The 18,561-nt window shown below is 41.7% G+C and overlaps 1 protein-coding gene across 1 annotated transcript in view; it reads left to right on the forward strand.

Annotated features, from left to right (window-relative positions):
* SHISA9 (shisa family member 9) overlaps nt 1-18,561 on the forward strand; it is a 293,836-nt gene that overhangs the window by 254,205 nt on the left and 21,070 nt on the right. The window contains exon 3 of the mRNA XM_007100195.2: nt 14,740-14,895. Within this exon, the coding sequence (XP_007100257.2) occupies nt 14,740-14,895 (156 nt within the window). The remainder of the gene's footprint in view (nt 1-14,739; nt 14,896-18,561) is intronic.

Consider the following 18,561-nt stretch of genomic DNA (forward strand, 5'->3'; position numbering starts at 1 on the left):
AGTAGTTGTGGCACATGGGCTTAGTTGCTCAGCGGCATGTGGGATCTTCCCGGACCAGGGCTTGAACCCGTGTCCCCTGCATTGGCAGGCATATTCTTAACCACTGCGCCACCAGGGAAGTCCCATGTGGACTTCTTAGTTGCAGCATACGAACTCTTAAGTTGAGGCATGCATGTGCGATCTAGTTGCCCGACCAGGGATCGAACCCGGACCCCCTGCATCGGGAGCACGGAGTCTTTCCCACTGGAACACCAGGGAAGTCCCAGAATTTCCTTCCTTTTTAAAGCTGAATAATATTCCAGTGTAGGAATATACCACATTTTCAAATCCATTCATCCTTTGATGAACACGTGTGTTCTTCCACGTCCTGGGTATTGTGAAGAGTGCTGCTAGGTACATGGGTATGCAAATACCGCTTCAAGATCCTGGTTTTAATTCTTTTGTTGGCATGTGTGTTGCATTCAGTAATTTAATACTTAGTTTCCCATTTCCCCCATTTCATATGCAATGAAACAGAGGCGCCAGAGGTCAATTAATTTGATTAAGGCCTCACAGCTGATACATTGCTAGAGCAGCATTTGAATCCAAGTCTTCTGTCTCTAAATGATCTGTTCTCTCTCCATAATCTCATTTGCTCTAAAATACTTTTCAAGAGGAGGGATTGGCATTTTGAGTGAGAGGAGGTGATTTTAGGGGTCTTTAGAAGATCTGGAAAAGAGGGAGAAAGATGGTAGTATCCATTACTGTGAATTTCATAACCAGTCACTTATATTCTTTGTGACAGGCCCTAAGTGGGGGAGATTTGCACCCCAATCAAGTGGGCTCTTGAGTAGACAAAATGTGTGGGTGATAGGGAAATCAAAGAGTATCATGCCACATACATTGGCTTTCTGAATCTTCAACCACAGCATGAGCTAAAGGTCTTTTTGGTGCACTGGAAAATTCCTCTAACAGCCCCTGAAGTGAGACTGGCTCGTGGATCCTTTAACCCCTGTGTGGAATTGCCTTTACTAGAGACTTGGTGTAGAACATCCTTCATCCTCCATCCGGGGCATATGTCCTTCGTTATCACCTGAAAGACGCACACCTGAGCAGTGTAGCATCCATAGTGTTTGGTTAAACTGAGCCCAGTTTTCTCATCTGTTATATTGCTTTACTTTGTTGTGGTTGTCATTTGCTGTCCAGGCATCAAATGGTACATAAACAAAACACCTATCCACTGCATATACACTCCAGAAAGCAAAAACTAATTTCAGGGCAACTAAAATGGCTGTTGCTAAGCCAATACATTCAATGAATTTTTCTTAGACAAATAGTTGACTTCTCGGTAAAACACCTTGCATGCTGCCTGTCACATAGCAGGTCCCTGAAAATCGTTCTTTTTTTCCCTCATCCTTTCCTGTATTAGAATTCAGTTCCACGCACAGAGCTAGGCTAGGCATTGGAAATGGAGGGATGGAGGAGGTGACTGTATTCACTGACCTCAGAAGTGTGGGAAAACAGGCATTGAAAATAAATCAGTGTATTCATGTGGATAAAAAAAGGAAGGAAAGGGGATGTCACTAATCAAATTGTGTCCTCCCTCCCCTAAACTGATACGTTGAAGTCCTAGCCCTCAGTACCTCAGAATGGGACCCTGTTTAGGAAGAGGATCATTACAAATTTGATGAGTTCAGATGAGATCACACTAGAGCAGGGTGGACCTTTAATCCAATATGACTGGTGTCCTATAAAAAAGGGAAATTTGGACACAGACATGCACACAGGGAAAACACCGTGTGAAGATGAAGGCAGAGATCAAAGTGATGCATCTAGGAGCCAAGGAACACCAATGATTGCCAGCACACCCCTGGAAGCTAGGCAAGAGGCGTGAAACATTCTCCCTCACCATACTCAGAAGTAACCAGCTCTGCTGACACCTTGATCTCAGACCTCTAGCTCTCAGAACTGGGAGATGATACATTTCTTTTTTTTTAATTTTATTGAAGTATAGTTGATTTACAATGTTGTGTTAATTTCTGCTGTACAGCAAAGTTACTCAGTGCTATACAGTAGGACCTTGTTGTTTATCCATCCTATATATAATAGTTTGCATCTGCTAATCCCAAACTCCCAGTCTTTCCCTCCTCAACCCCCCTCCCTGTGGCAACCACAAGTCTGTTCTCTATGTCTGTGAGTCTGTTTCTGTTTCGTAGATATGTTAATTTGTGTAGTATTTTAGATTCTACGTATAAGCGATATCATGTTGATTTGTTTTTCTCTTTCTGACTTACTGTGCTTAGTATGATCATCTCTAGGTGTCCCTCCATGTTGCTGCAAATGGCATGATTTCATTCTTTTTTATGGCTGAGTAATATTGCATTGTATGGGAGATGATGCATTTCTGTTGTTCAAGCCCTCAGGGTTTGTGGTGCTTTGTTATGGCAGCCCTAGCGAGTGAATACAGAGACCTCCAGTGGTAACTAGGATAGGATGGGGTTGGGGAGGTCCCCTGGAGGACATGATGTTTAAGCAGAGACGGGGAAGATGATTCAGAGATAGCTTGGGAAATATGTAGGAAAAAAAAGGAGAGTATTTTGCAGAAGAAATACTATTTTGGTATGCAGCTAGTGGTTACTTTACAATTTATCCTAATAAGCGTGGGTATCGCGTTTCAAATCCCACAACACATTAGGACTAGAAACAATAAAGTCCAAGACAGCTGGCTGCTACTCGCCGTGCAGCTGATAAAACAGACTGACCATGATGGGGGAGAAAAGAAAACTGATATCAGTGGACTTAGGAGGAGGAGGACACAGAGGGAGGAGAAAAGGAGCAGAAATGAAACAACCTTTCCATTCGGGGGCTCTTTTTTTTAACAACAGAAATTAATTTTATCACAGTGCTGGAGGCTGGAAGTCCAAGATCGAGGTGTCAGCATGTTGTGATTTCTTCTGAGGCCTCTCTCCTTGGCTTGCAGATGGCTGCCTTCTTGCCATGTCCTCACATGGTCTTTCCTCTGCCTGTGCATCTCTGTGTCCAAATGTTCTTTTCTTATAAGGACACCAGTCAGATTGGAGTAGGGCCCACCCATATGACCTCATTTAATCTTTTTTTTTTTTTTTTTTTTTTTGCGGTACGCGGGCCTCTCACTGTTGTGGCCTCTCCCGTTGTGGAGCACAGGTTCCGGATGCGCAGGCTCAGTGGCCATGGCTCACGGGCCTAGCCGCTATGCGGCATATGGGACCCTCCCGGACTGGGGCACGAACCCGTGTCCCCCTGCATTGGCAGGCAGACTCTCAACCACTGCACCACCAGGGAAGCCCAATCTTTTTAAAAAATTGTTTTTAAATTTATTTTTTAACCTTTAAAAAAAATTGAAGTATAGTTGATTTATAATGTGTTAGTTTCAGGTGTACAGCAAAATGATTCAGTTATACATATATATATTCTTTTTCAGATGCTTTTCAATTATTGGTTATTGTAAGATATTGAATATAGTTCTCTGGGCTATACAGTAGGTCCTTGCTTATCTATTTTATATATAATAGTGTGTATATGTTAATCCCAAACTCCTGTGTGTGTGTGTGTGTGTGTGTGTGTGTATAAATACATATATATGAATGGATAAAGATGATGGGGGATATATTTATATCTTCTTTATCCATTTATCTGTCCATTTATCTGTCAATTTCATGAAGTAGTGTAATGATGGATGTTTGTCCTGAGTGAAGGGACAAACATCCATCATTACACTAGCTCATCAAGTTGACTTCTGGGGAAATGGCTGCTTGGAGCATAAAACAACCACCTCTGATATTTTAATGATGATGCTGAGCCATCAGTGGTGAGTTCAACCACCTTACAGATGTCCTATTTCAGAAGTGATGCCGATGAACTGTAGTTTCTTGAACAGACACAATGCTACTTCAAATTAAAAAGTCCTCTTCTTGTTACTGTCTTTGAGAGTATTTTTCAAAAAGTACCTTCTAAACCTGGGTTAGGTACCCCCTCCCTTGGGCCTTCACAGAACTCTGTGTTTTGCTGTATTAGAGTACTAACCATGCTGATTTTAACTCTCCTCCTTCTCACCTGTGTTGTTCTTGATCTGCCTCCTATCCTAGGCTTGCATCTCCTTGGAGCACAACCTCAGATTTGAAGTGAATCTCTGTCCCTCAGAGTCTGCACACAAGATGGCCAGAAGTGAACAGTAAATAAATATTTAACAACTCCAGTTTCAAAATGTTCACATCCTAGATGCTCAAAATTAAAAATTTTTTTTTGCATGCTTAAAAATATAAACCCTTGGGTAACACACATGCCCAATTGGCCAAAGCTTTTCCAATTATATATGTTGATTTTTTCGCTATCACAAATTCCCTCTGAACTCTCTGCCACCAAGATTCAATAATATGAATTTAATTCTCTTTTTACATCAACCTTTTCTGGTAAGAGGCTAGCCTGCTATGTTCTCTTTTGACAAGTTCAGGGTAATTTTGAGTTTGATCTGATTCTTTTTTTTGCTTGCTTGCTTGTGGCCAGAGAAAAATCTACATGATGTTTCAAACTATAATTTTCAGGTTTTCTCTTAAAAAGGATGCTGGATGTAGGGCTTCCCTGGTGGCGCAGTGGTTGAGAGTCTGCCTGCCGATGCAGGGGACATGGGTTCGTGCCCCGGTCCGGGAAGATCCCACATGCCGCAGAGCGGCTGGGCCCGTGAGCCATGGCCGCTGAACCTGCACGACGGAGCCTGTGCTCCGCAACGAGAGAGGCCACAACAGTGAGAGGTCCGCGTACCCCCCCCAAAAAAAAATAGGATGCTGGATGTAAAGGTTTGGATAGGATAGAAAGGAAAACAGAGCTAGAAGCCAGAGCTCTGTTACCATTTCTGAATGTCTATTCTCTTTTTTGTTAGGAGAATTACCAGTGCAATTGGTTCCCACAGGAATATCTCCTGTTATTCTCTCTCATTTGTCCAGTTCTGAGACAACTGAATAATCTGGAATGTGTCCAAGAATTCTGAGACCAGAGTGCGCCTTAGGGAAACCTAACACCCTCTTCTTCTCATGGCCACCCATCACGTTGTCTTGGTTTCCCTGACTATTGGAAGCCATAAAGCTTTAGCTACACTATGTTGGATGCTTACTATGTTTCACGTGTATGCTGAGCATGGTATATGTGCAGTCTCTAAACCTCACAGCGAACCCTGAGAGGGTTTATGTTCTGGTCCTCAATTTAGAACTGAGAAGACTGAGACTCACAGAGTCAGTTGCATAACACCTCCCAAAGCTGCTGTTGGGAAATGGAAGAGCCAGAATTTGAATGCAGAGCTGACTGACTCAAAACTCCATTCTTCTTTCATTATGTTGTTCTGGATGGTGTGGTCTGTGGAGAGAGTCTGCTGAGGCTACATTACGGGGCACAGAGAGTGTGTTGGAAAGAGTAGGGGTGAAGAAGGACCCTGGGCAGGATCAACATGGCCTTGTGGGCCAAGCAGAAATGTGGTACTTCTCAAGTGTGAAAAAAGCTTTGGAAAAATGTTATGAGCTCCTCTAGTTAGTAAGCAGTGTAAGAGCTAGAACTTGTCCACCAAACACAATGCCTGGCACGCCGTAGACACCCAAATATAAGAGGAGGAATAGATGGATGAGCCGAGTGGGAGAGGTCAGAGCACAGGTGGGTTCCACAAGGCAGTAGGGGATTCTCAGGATGGGCGAGCCCAGCTTGTTCCCTAGGTATAACAGTAAGTTCTATTCTCTGGATAAAAGAGGAAACAAAAAGACCAGTGGTTTACTCATCTAAGTGAGAAATTTTACAAGGAAAGATACTCAAGACAGAAGCGTCTCTCTTCATAGGGGAGGCTTAATGCTGAGCCTAGTCCATGCTAAAGGCAGCCTCGCTTAGTGGAGGAAACACCAATTTTGCCATTAGACAAACCTGGGATCAAATCCGGATGGTTACTAACATGCTGTGTGACTTTGGACAAACACCTCAACCTCTCTGAGCTTCTGTTTCCTGATCTGTAAAATAGGATTGTAATACTTAGAGAAACAGGGGTAAATTTTTCACGTGGTTAATGTGCTTTTTCTATTTGGCCTTTCTGAGTATATGACTTTTGTCTGAGCTGGGCTGTGCTAACCATCTACTTGGGAAAGAAAGTGTAAAAGAAAGTGGAAGGAAACTCACTCGATGCCACTGTATGGGACTCATTGCCCCACACTGACAAGTTCTGTAGCAGGACCCCTGCTCTCAGGCCTTCTGGTACATGAGGGTCATTGAAGAACTCCAACCAGACAATCTTGTACTCAGACCATACCACTTTATTTCTTTTTCTTTTTTCTTTTTTGGTACTTTATTTATTTATTGAAGTATAGTTGATTTACAATGTTTCAGGTGTACAGAAAAGTGATTCAGTTTATATATATATACTTTTTCAGATTCTTTTCCATTGTAGGTTATTACAAAATACTGAATATAGTTCCCTGTGCTATACAGTAGGTCCTTGTTGTTTATCTCTTTTATGTACAGTAGTATGTATCTGTTAGTCCCAAACTTCTAATTTAACCCTTCCCCCCTTCCCCCTTTGGTAACCATGAATTTGTTTTCTATGTCTGTGAGTCTCTTTCGTATATAAGTTTATTTGTGTCATTTAAAAACATTCCGCACATAAGTGATATCACATGATATTTGTCTTTCTCTGTCTGACTTACTTCACTTAGTATGATAATCTCTAGATCCATCCATGTTGCTGCAAATGGCATTATTTCATTCTTTTTTATGGCTGAGTAATATTCCATTGTATATGTATACCACATTTTCTTTGTTCATTCATCTGTCAATGACACTTAGGTTGATTCCATGTCTTGGCTATTGTACATAGTGCTGAACATCTCCTTGAATTAGAGTTTTCATCTTTTTCAGATATATGCCTAGGAGTGGGATTGCTGGATCATATGGTAACTCTAGTTTTAGTTTTTTGTACTACTTTATTTCTTAACAGGCTCAGCTACCCCCTGGTAGCTCAGAGCTTCTTCACCATGAGTTTCTGCCAAAATCCCAAACAGAGGAGTGGGACGAGAGGTCTTTGCCCTCAGCATCACCCTCAACTCATCCATCATTCTTCTCCTTCACCTGGGTCTGAAGACCAAAGGGGGAAAGTTGAGAGACATGATCTTAAACCCCCTTATTTCTCTCCTTTTTTTCATTCTCACAATTTCCTAGAATCAGAGCCTTCCCATCCCTTTCCTCTCTGGTCCACCCTTGCCAAAAACTTCTGTGGTCTTGCCAACCAAGACTGGTCCTTAATATGCCAAAGAGTAGAGATAAAGGAATTTAGTAAAAACTACCTTCCAAAGTCAATATTGTGACTTAAAATTTTTATTATTTTCTTGCTGCACAGTCATTTTTTGAATGTCAGAAATTTGCATTTAGCTCCTTTAGAGGGAGTAAGGAAGTGCCTAAGAGCACAGATTCCAGAGTCAGACTGCCAGGTCCAAAGCATGGCTCTGCCACTTACAAGTGATGTAACTTTGGGTAAATCACAAAACCTCTCTGTGCAAAATGGGGTTAGTAATAGTATCTCATAGGGACTCTTGGAATAGTACATTAGTTTGTATATGAAATAATAACACCTCTCTGTTTATTATGTATATAACTGTGTTTTCACCTTCTTTATCATTAATCAATATCATCACCATTTTTCTTTGTGTTCCTTCTTTAATAAATCCTAATTTCCTAGCCTTACCTAGGTATATGGATGCCATGGGCCATCTGAGGTAAACCTCATATACTCAGGAAGACAAAAGAGAAAAGCACACTAATAATTTGAAAAATACATTGTCCTTAAGACTGCAGTCTGGTTGGTACAGTTGTTTTCCCATAGGGCTATGGGTTAACAATTTTGATATTGCTAGACATGTATACTGGAATTAAACAGCTAAGTAAATGGATGGTGGAGGATGGGAGCCAGGCTTCTCATTGTTGGGGTGGGAGGTGATAAGTGAGCAAGGGGGGAAGGCTAGACTGATCCGTGTGATAATGGATTAGAGTTGGAGATATCAGGATGAATTCATGTTAAGCTTAATATAGACACAGATGATTACATATATAAATATTTATAGGTATGTATATATGTATGAGTCAGTATACACACATAGATTTCCTTACTCAGTCAGCTGAGAGGGACTAGAAGCCGTGAGCACACTTGGCACCCAGATTTTGGTTTCTAACACCATTCTCCAAGAAAGGGAACCAGGGTCCTTGGAGGAATGGATTCTAGGATGGGACAAGAAATAAACAAGATGAACCTGGAGCATCTTGCATTGCTAGAAAGTAAGAAAGTTCTCCAAAGAAAGGGCAGGGGGAAATGTAGAAGCCAACTGAAAGAGATTCCAATGGCCAAACCTGGGGAAATTTGAGTGAAAAAGCAAAATAAAATAGTATTGGATTATAATCCAAAGTATAAAATACATATCCATGTGTCCACACTAATATATATCATATATATATATATATATGAGTGAATAATTAAATGGGGAAGAAGAGACAAATCTGCTATGAAGAACAATTCCAAATAATTTGTGTAGACACTCTGTACTCAGAGAGGTAGAGCATAACTTCCCACTCCTTAAGTGTGGGTTATGTATAGTGACTTCCTTCCAAAGAGTATGGTATGGAAAGAGAGAAAAATAGAGTAACTTTATAGTAGAGAGATTTGAGAAACACTGCCTCAGGCAGCAATATTGATATTTATGACATCAATAATGATGTCATCATAGAATGTATCCTTGATATGTTATGATGGGAATGTCACCTTATCTGTATGGTTTTCCTCCCCCAAACCCATAACTGCAGTCTATTCATGAGAAAAACATCAGACAAATTCCAGTTGAGGGACATTCTACAAAATACTTGACCAGTACTCCTCAAAACTGTCAAAGTCATCAAAATAAGGAAAAGTCTGAGAAATTCACAGCCAAGAGATACCTAAAGAAACATGATGACTAAATTTAATGTGCTACCTGGATGAGATTCTAGAACAGAAAAAGGACATTAGGCAAAAACTAAGGAAACCTGAATAAAGTATGGGTTTTAGTTAATAGTTATATGTCAGTCTTGGTTTATTAATTGTAACAAATGTACCCTATTGGGGAAACTGGGTCCGGGGTATATTGGAACTCTCTGTGCTATCTTTGCAGTATTTCTGTAAATCTAAAATTGTTCTACAATGAAAAATTATTTAAAAGATATATTGTTCCTGTATCATTACTTCACAGGATTGATATGAGGATTTAAGGAGATAGCGCATGAAAAGTTCATTACCAAGCTACCGGCACATAATATATGCTCCACAGAACAGCACTCTTTGACCATCTTGTGCCTTTCTGTGCAATTCTTCCTTGTGATATGCCTTGAAAAACTTACTATTGTTGCCTTTCCTCCAAGATGAGCCAAACTGGTCTACTTCCTGATAGTTGGTGTCTGCCTCTTTTGCTCTGAGAAAACTAGAGCACCATCCCAGGGTTTGTAATTGAGCATTTTTACCTTAATGACCCCATCTGGATTGCATTCATTAGTCTGTCTAGTAACTAAGATATACCACATCATAACAGTACTTACATGGTGGTTACCTTGGTGTAAGTCTGCCAGACACTTCTATATAGAGTAAGTGTATTTTAACTTTCTTTGAAAATGATTGTCAAATATGTGAAGCCCATTTTCTGTCTTAGGAAGGAGAACATGGGGACGTTATCAACTTCTTGTTTGCTGACTGAGGGTCTTGACGGAATGCAGCATCCCAGAACAGCAAGTCCTTGTCAGTTATTTCTAAGGATCAGAAGGAGTTGCAAAATTATAATGAGGCAGGGAAAGTTTTTTTTGTGACCTTGGGTAGAAAGTACCTTTCTACAGAGGGGAGGAGGATAAGATATCTCTGGGGCTGAGGTGTATCTAGAAGAGAAACCATACTGCAGGGAGCAAGACATGGCTGGTCCTACTGGATTCCCTCTATGGTCATGGCTATGCAAAAGAAATTTTATATATATATATATATATATATATATATATACATATATATATAATTTATATGTAAAATATATATAGTAAATAAATTATGTATACACATAATTTCTTTTGCATAGTATATTTACTTAGTATATTATATACTATATTATATAATATATAAGATTGATAATATATAATTATATTATATAAGTGTGTACATATACAAATACCTACTATATTACATAATACATAAAACATAATTATATATAAAATGTATAATATATAATACATAAATTATATATATAATTTCTTTTGCATAGTATATATACTTAGTGTATGTATTATATACTATATTATATAATATATAAAATATATAATATATATTATATAATATACATTATATTATATATTTGTGTACATATGTATATAAATACATACACGTGCATGGACATATATACATACTACATTTATACATACATTCAAATAGTTATCTCCTATCTTTATGCTTCTGCTCTCAATTGACAAGGTCAGGATTTGCACATTATAACCTACTCTTCTCTCTTCACTCACCCTATTCTATTTTTCTTGGATGCCAACCTGAGCTTACCTCCCATCTACTCTTTTGTTTGTCCTCCTTAGCTGGATATTATGTGTGGAAAACTCACAGAAAAACTGGATTGCCAGGTTTGGTCCATCCTCCTGCTCAGTAAAATGAAAATAACATTTAAGAAACCCAGTCACCAATGTCTGTTTAATAATTCTTGATTGCTGCCCTGAGCCTGGATTTCAGTATTTCTGAATAATCAATGCCTGGAAGCTAGCAAAAAATGGCTATCTAAAACTGCCAGAAATTTGCTTCCTGTTGTTCTGAATGTGAAAGTAGGAATGTGACTCTGGGGCAGCCTCATTTTCCTTTGTGATGGATCACTTTGGTGGGCCATCTCAGTCCTACCCACTTGCATTAAGTAACTACTCGCTGCCCCTGAGTTAGCTCAGGACTTGGGAGAAATCATCCAAAAGCACATGCTTTATAATGGAGTATTCTTTTTAAGAATATAAAAGCCTATCCCAAGTGGTAAGGAATATCTCTGTACTTTTTTTTCTTCTTTAATGAAGTGTTTAGCATTTCCCCTGGCAGGACTGGAAACAGAGTTTGAAAATAGTGGATGGGATCTGGGACTGAGGGACAAAGAGATGAGAGTAAGGGCTCCCACTGGATGATGGGCTTAGGTGGTGTCAGCTCTGTAACTAGTTAAGGGTCTGTTTCCAGAAAAAAAAAATACTTGCCATTAAGATATTAGTTAATTAACTTATGAATGTCCTTGGGCATTCTCTATGCACTACTCAGTCAATTTGCTGTTTGAAATTTCTACTGAAGCTCTGTAGAAAATCCAGGGCCAATGCCTGTTCCACCTTGGTGCACTCTGCAGGCCCCATGGGAAGCCTCCCTTCTGGTCAGTTCCAGCCTCCCAGAGGGATTTCAGACAACAATTGCACTAGTCAGAACTTACATTGCATGTGACAGTAACCCCAAAGCACACTAGCTTATTCAGAAAGGGGCTTCCCTATCTCCTCTGCTTCTTTCCTTATTCTTTCACAATGAAGAAAGATTTTCTTCACATGGTAGGTTCAAACTCATTTGAATTCATGGCCTCCTGGCTCCTTGACTCCAAAGCTTCCCAATAGAAAAAATTCAGGGAAGGACTCTGATTGGCCCAGCCTAGATCACATGCTCACTTCTGGCCCAATCACTGTGAGGAGAAGGAGGTGTTGTGATTGGTCTGACTTGGATCACATGTTCACTGTGCGACCAGAAGGGTGAGTTACTGGCCTGATTTCCAACTGCCAGCTCTTACTTATATCTCTGAGTAAGAGTTTTTCTGGCTACCAGAGCTCACTCTGCCCATGAACATGGTAGGTTACAAGTGCTGAGGAATTACTGTCTCCCAGAAGCAGCCCTCAAACAACGACTGATGGGAGCTGGCACATAAATACTCAGGGGCTCACTTGCCCATGGGCTGACAGAATTCTGAGACATGCACTCTATGCCATTTACCAGAATGCCAGAGTGGGATTAAACTCCCATTCTCCACAGTTGCCCCTTGCTGGGCATTGCACTCTTTATCTGCCTCTTTCTCTTTCCCATCTCGCCCCCTCACCCCTTGTCTGCAGTATTGCCTGACATCACCTCCCAGATATGTTTGTATTTGAGTCCTTATCTCAGTGACTTCTGGGAAAACCCAAACTAAGAGAGTTACAGTGATTGGCAGCTCATCACATGAGTCAAATGGGGATGAAGCAGAGTGCCTGGAACTGGTACTTCTGAATACACAAAACAGTAGCTGTCCACTAAATATATATGTGTGTGTGTGTGTGTTGGGGAAAAAACCCCACAGAGCAGCAAACAATGAGAACTTACAGTAAATCACTTCCTATTACACCAACATTTGGGCACAAACATGTCTGGCCTGACATGCCCAGGGGAAGCGGACAGACCTCCCCAGCAGGTTGCTCTGGAGAGGAAAATGTCAGAGGATGTGGGGTCCAGGCTACAGGGAGAGCTGTAATTTACATGAGACAACATTTCCACCATGACTTCATTAATCTTAGGACTCTTCTGCCCCAGCTGAATCTCAGCCAAAAAGTTATCATGGCAGAGAGACGTGCCCACCTCCTCAGATGCTGGCCAGCGGCTGGGCGACTTGGCTTATGTTTGGCAATATTCCCATTAGACAGTTGGGCTTGTGGGATGGCCCATGCATGTGCAGTGATAAAAATACTCTCCTTATCTCTGTGTCTCAGCTGTGGTAACCCTGCTTCTTTCCGTTAGAGTGTATTGGTTTCTAAAGCCAAGCTTATTCTATATATGTCATGGGTTGAATTGCCTAGAAGCAGTGCTTGAGAGAGGGGTTCAGGCGTATGAGACTCTGAGGGAGTAAAACACACACACCTCTCTAAGGTTGTGAGGGAAACAAAATAGGAAAGATAAAGGAGCCACACAGAGATGGGGCTCTCAGTTTCAGACAAAGTCTAGACCAGGGGTTGTCAAACTATGGCCCGTGGACCAAATTCAGCTGCCACCTATTTTGGTAAATAAAGTTTAAAATAAAGTTTTATTGGGACACAGCCACGCTGACATAATGTCTATGTCACCTTTCTTGCTACAAGAGCAGAGTCGAGGAGTCTCTGGGCTGGATGGCCTGCAAAGCCTAAGCTATTTACATTCTGGCCCTTTCCAGGAAAAGCTTGCTGACCCCTGCTCTAAACTTGTCTCAACTATGGGAACTCTGGAGCCCCCTTGCTCCATAAAGTTATCCCCACCTTGAGGCAAGGGCTGGTCTTGGTACCTTAGTGTCAGCTGGGCATTGGTTGTCACCCACCCTGGGTGTTGAGGGTGAGGAACATTAAGCAGATGAAGCCCAGGATGGTGGCTCCCATCAGCCGAGAAAAATTTTTTGGATGTTAGGGGCACCTGTGAGTTCTGAGCAACTGACACAGTGGCTGGGAAATGGGTGCACATGCTGATAAAGGGGATCTTTCAAGGCACTGCCAGCAACTACTGCCATGTTGATCTGGATCTCCAGATGTGCTTCATGAAGATGGAGGGAACCCTTGCTTCCTGCCTGAAACTGAGCCATAATTCTCTCACCTGGACTCCGTGACTCCCATTTCACTCTTGCCTTCAGTCCGTCCATCGCATTGTTCTCAGGGTGAAGACAGAAACCCTTAACAGCTCAAAGAATAATTCCTGAGAGAAAACTTCTTGAACCTTTTCCCCCATGAATTCCAGGCCCTCTAAGTAGCCAATATTCTATTGGTGTGTTTTTACCTATTTTTTTCAGTCTCTGCAAACCACAGCACACAAAAATATGCACAGATTTTCTTTTCTTTAAACCAAATGCCCTGTTATGCACATTACTTTGACATTTGCTTTTTTTTGCCTTAACAATATAAACCATAAGAAACTCTCCAGTCTGACATGTATAGTTAACTGATTTTTCACTCATTTTTTTAACAGCTGAATGATAGCCCATCATATGTATGTACATATTATGTACCTAATATAGATGTACAATAATTTAAGCATTCCTACGTTGATAAGAGTTCAGGTTGTTTCTGTGTGTTTTTTATTTTTCACTTTACAAACCATGGTGCAAAGAACACCTCTGAACAAATATCCTCACATTCTGTTGCTTGTATTTCTGAAGGCTCCATCCCTAGAAGTGGTATTATTCGGTCAACATACACATGCATTTTAAATTTCCATACACACTGCCAGATTCCTTTCTGCAGATACAGCAAATCATATGTCCACCATGAGTTTATGAGACTGTTCAGTTTCCAACATCTTTGCTAGATTGGTGTCCTTCAGTCCTTTTAATTTTTGCCAATCTCTTAGCAGGGGAGTGGCCTCCCCTTGTCCTGACTTGCATTTCCTTGACTGTTATTGAAGTTGGTCATCTTTTTATATGTATATTCCTTTGATAAAAGTAGCCCCCACAGTGATAGGACCTTATGTTAATCTGGGGGGAGATGGAAGTATTCTAGGGGAATCTTTTGCTCTTTACCCATCCATCCCCGGCTGCTCTCCAATGCAGAGTTGGTTGTTGCCGACATACCTGCCCATCCTCGGCTGCCCTTCCTCTCCTGTCCCCAAAGGGCGTGGAGTTTTGGTCTCAAGGGATGTGGCCATGGTGGGGGTGGGTAGAAGGTCCTGCCCCATTGGTGACCATCTCCGTCTGTTCTCTTCACTTCTAGACACCACCCAAATGAACAACGCAGTGCCCACCTCCCCTTTGCTCCAGCAGATGGGCCATCCACATTCCTACCCCAGCCTGGGCCAGATCTCCAACCCCTACGAACAGCAGCCTCCTGGCAAAGAGCTCAACAAGTACGCCTCCTTGAAGGCTGTCGGTAAGTGCTGTTTTGTTTCTTCTCTCTCTCTCTCCTGTACTTTTCTGTTCCTTCTAGATTTCCTTATCCCGTACTTTTTTCTACTCCTTTTTCTGTCTTTCTTATCTCATCTATCTATCTATCATCTATCTATGTATCTATCTATCTATCATCCATTGTCTATCATCCATCATCTATCTATCCATCTACTATCTATGTATCATGTATCTATCCATCCATCATCTATCTATCTATCATCTATCTTTCAAAATCTCTCTCTATTTCTCTTTCTCTCTGTTTCTTTCTTTCTGTCTCATTCTCTCTCTGTCTCTCTCTCATGTATTCTGGGTCTCTTTACTTGGGACACAGTTTACTAAGGACCAGAGCCCCTCAGCTGCTTTCTCTTGGCCCCAGGTCAAGTCTTACCTTGCTGTGTGGGGCAGGGTGGGGGGGAAGGAGAACGTGGATACTCATTGGATCATACCGATACCTCAGCCCCTTCGCCATCAACTGTCTGCCCTGGCGAATCCTCAGGGAACCTGGTCTTAGGATCCAGGACACTCGGTCTCCAGACCCCCTGCCCTTTAAGTGTGACACTCACCACCCACACAGTCCAGCCTCTCGGAGAAGTCGGTAAGCCTGCACATTCCTATCACAGGGAACTTCTGTTTTTCCAGATGTAAACATTTCTGGTGTTGGGGGGTAGGGGGGAGCCTGGAGCTCCTATTACCTGAGTTCTTATCAAGTGCCAGACATTGCATTGGCCCTTTTATAGACACTGTCTCATTTTCTCATAGTGCTCCAAAGAGGAAGGCATAAGTATTGCCCCAATTTTCAGATTAGGAAAACTGAGACTCGGGGAGGCTAATTTAACTTGCTCCAAATCAAGCAGCCTGTGGGCAACTTGAACTTGTGTTTTTATCACTGCAGAGCCTATGCTCCTGCTGTTCCCTTCCCACAGCCCTGGGTGGGTTGGGGTTCAGTCCATTGCCCCGATTTGTACATGAGGGAGTCTGACGATGACCCGGGCTCCTAAACCAATGACTCATGGCCCCGTTCTATAGGATGGAAGCAGCACCCACAGCAAAGTCAAGCTTTGGGGTGGGCAGAAGACTCCCAGACCCCATGCCTTCTTTTATAATCAGCTTCTCATCCTATTTCCTCTCCCCACTGCCAAGCTCCTCGTTGGAGATGGGACAGGAGACATGTGCTGATCAATTCCAGTATGAAATATCCTAATTCTGTTACAAACTCAGGACAGAAACCAAAGCACAGACATGATCACATGTCTAGGCTGCTGTCGGAACCACGGTCTACGGACATCAGATTCATAAAACAAGCCTGTTGGTGCCCAACAGAGGGCCAGGCACATACTTGGAGCTTAGCGTTTGAACCAGAAGTCCATCTTTAGGAATTCTTGTTCCTCAATCTCCCACAATTTCCAAATGGAACCATTTGAAGAGGGTTTGAGGGGTGCTTATAATTCTGAGGGCACAGGTTGTGCTGCCTAAATTCCGAGCCTCGTAAGACTTTACATAGTAATCTCCCACGTTTCCTGTTGAATTTCTCCACCCACCTCAACCCTCATCTACACCCATGACCACAGATTTCTTCTATTCCGTATTGTGTGTTTGCAGAGCACATACATCCTAAACGTGTTCAGATACACTCAGATATTACTAGGAAGGGAAGGGAGCTGTTGCCTAGGAGAGAAAGAGTCAGGGCATCTGTGCCAATGTAACTGCAGAAGCCTTCATGCAGTATTCAGTGGCCCACCTCCCTTTCTGAGCCTTGCATTTAGGTGATGAAGAGCATCTGCTGTTATACTTGATTCTTTTTTTGCATTAAAAAAAAAATCCACCCAGACGTCTTTTTCTTTTTGAACTGGTCCTATTACCCAAAACAACTCATTTCTTCAACTTAGGCCCAGTGTTTCCTTCCCCCTCAACACCCAATAGCTCTTGGGGGAAATCATAAATGAATCTTCCAGCAGAATTCCTTGATTCTGTCCAGCATTGACTCAGGGCTTCTTGGTATAGCAAATGTTTGCAGTGCATTTGGAATTAGACTTGCAGTCTGCAAGTTTATTTGACACTCCTTGAGTAACACTTTCTTCCACAAAGCCGGAACTCCTGAAATGTTTGTTGAACGAAGGAATGAGCTTGTCTATGGCAAGAATCAAAGAATAGCTTAGTTGGAAGGGAACACCCCTATATCTTCTAAAGACTCTGAAGGATCTCACTTGGGGTACCCTCCCCAGTCCTGGCTATGGTTGATGTGCCCCTCTTCTTCTTGGTCCTTCTTTTCTGACTATCATGGGAGTTCACAAGCTTTATCTGAGTCACAGATGGTCTTGTGAGGTCCAGTGAGGGCAGACTGAGCGAATGCATGGGTTACCCAGGAGTCCAGAGTCTGCCCGCCCAAATGAAATGCAAATCCCATAATAAACATTCTTTCAAGGGTTCTCTATTAAAGGCATAATGTGACTGGGCTGTGAATGATGAAATGCATTTCATTAACACAATCATTACCACCCAGTAGAGAAGCTGTTTAAAAAATGGTTTGCTGTGGAAAGCTCTGCAGTCTCTGATAACCAGACTCATTTTCTAAAAATTTCAATTCAGTAAATAAGGGGAGACTTGGGCAACCTTTAGGGTTAACTGCCAAGTTCAAAAATACCTCTGGAAAATCAATGTTCTCTTGGAGGCTTTAATAGTCAGAACATCGAGTGGGCTGGTCACCAAAACCACCTGACCTCAGGTTCTTCGTGTGAAAAATGAAGAACCTGAATTCTCTAGTTTCCAAGCTCCATTCTAATTTTAAAATTGGAAAATTAAACAGTTCTACTCATTCTAGTCATTAGAATACCCGTGGACCATTAAATATGTCTCCTTCATTCACTACCAACTCTGGGGAGAAAAGGGTGGGAATTGTTGGTAGTTCCTGAGATAAATTCTTCCCAAATAAGCCTTCCCATCTATTTAATTTAATTCGATTCGATTTAATTTAATTTTTATTTTGTTTATTTAATTTTATTTTTGTTGTTTGCTTGTTGAAATCACACTCATTCATGTTTAAAGAGAGCTCCTTTCTTTCTGTAATTCAGGGATTTGGAAATGTAACATCTGGTCCTATTTAGCATGTGACTACAGAACGGTCTCTGTTCCCAAGGAGTTCATTGGCCAGTTATTGTAAAATATTAGCATACACTAGGGAAATGTAAGAAGCTAAACCTCACTGTACTCTGTACAAGAAGGCGAGATGAAGTTGAATGATTATTTGTTCAACGCTTTCATCCATTCTGCAAACATTTAATCTTGTGTCCCATGATTGTAAGTCCCACTGAGGCATGAACCAAGTCCGTCGCTTTCATTGATGTATCCCCAGCATGTAGCACCATGAAGGGATCTTTTTTTTTTTTTTGAGCTAGTATTTTTATTCATTTTAAAAGTTCTTCCCTTTTTTCCTTTCTTTAACTTTTCCCATCCCCCACCTGCCATTTCAACCATGTAGAGCTATTTGGGAAAATTGGTCTCAGCAGAACACCAGAGAACACAAGCATCAAATATCGCCTTTGGACTTTGTAATTAAAAAAAGAAATCTTGGGCTTCCCTGGTGGCGCAGTGGTTGAGAGTCCGCCTGCCGATGCAGGGGACACGGGTTCGTGCCCCGGTCCGGGAAGATCCC

Source organism: Physeter macrocephalus, chromosome 14, assembly GCF_002837175.3.
Source record: "Physeter macrocephalus isolate SW-GA chromosome 14, ASM283717v5, whole genome shotgun sequence".
In the NCBI taxonomy this organism is placed as follows: Eukaryota; Metazoa; Chordata; class Mammalia; order Artiodactyla; family Physeteridae; genus Physeter; species Physeter macrocephalus.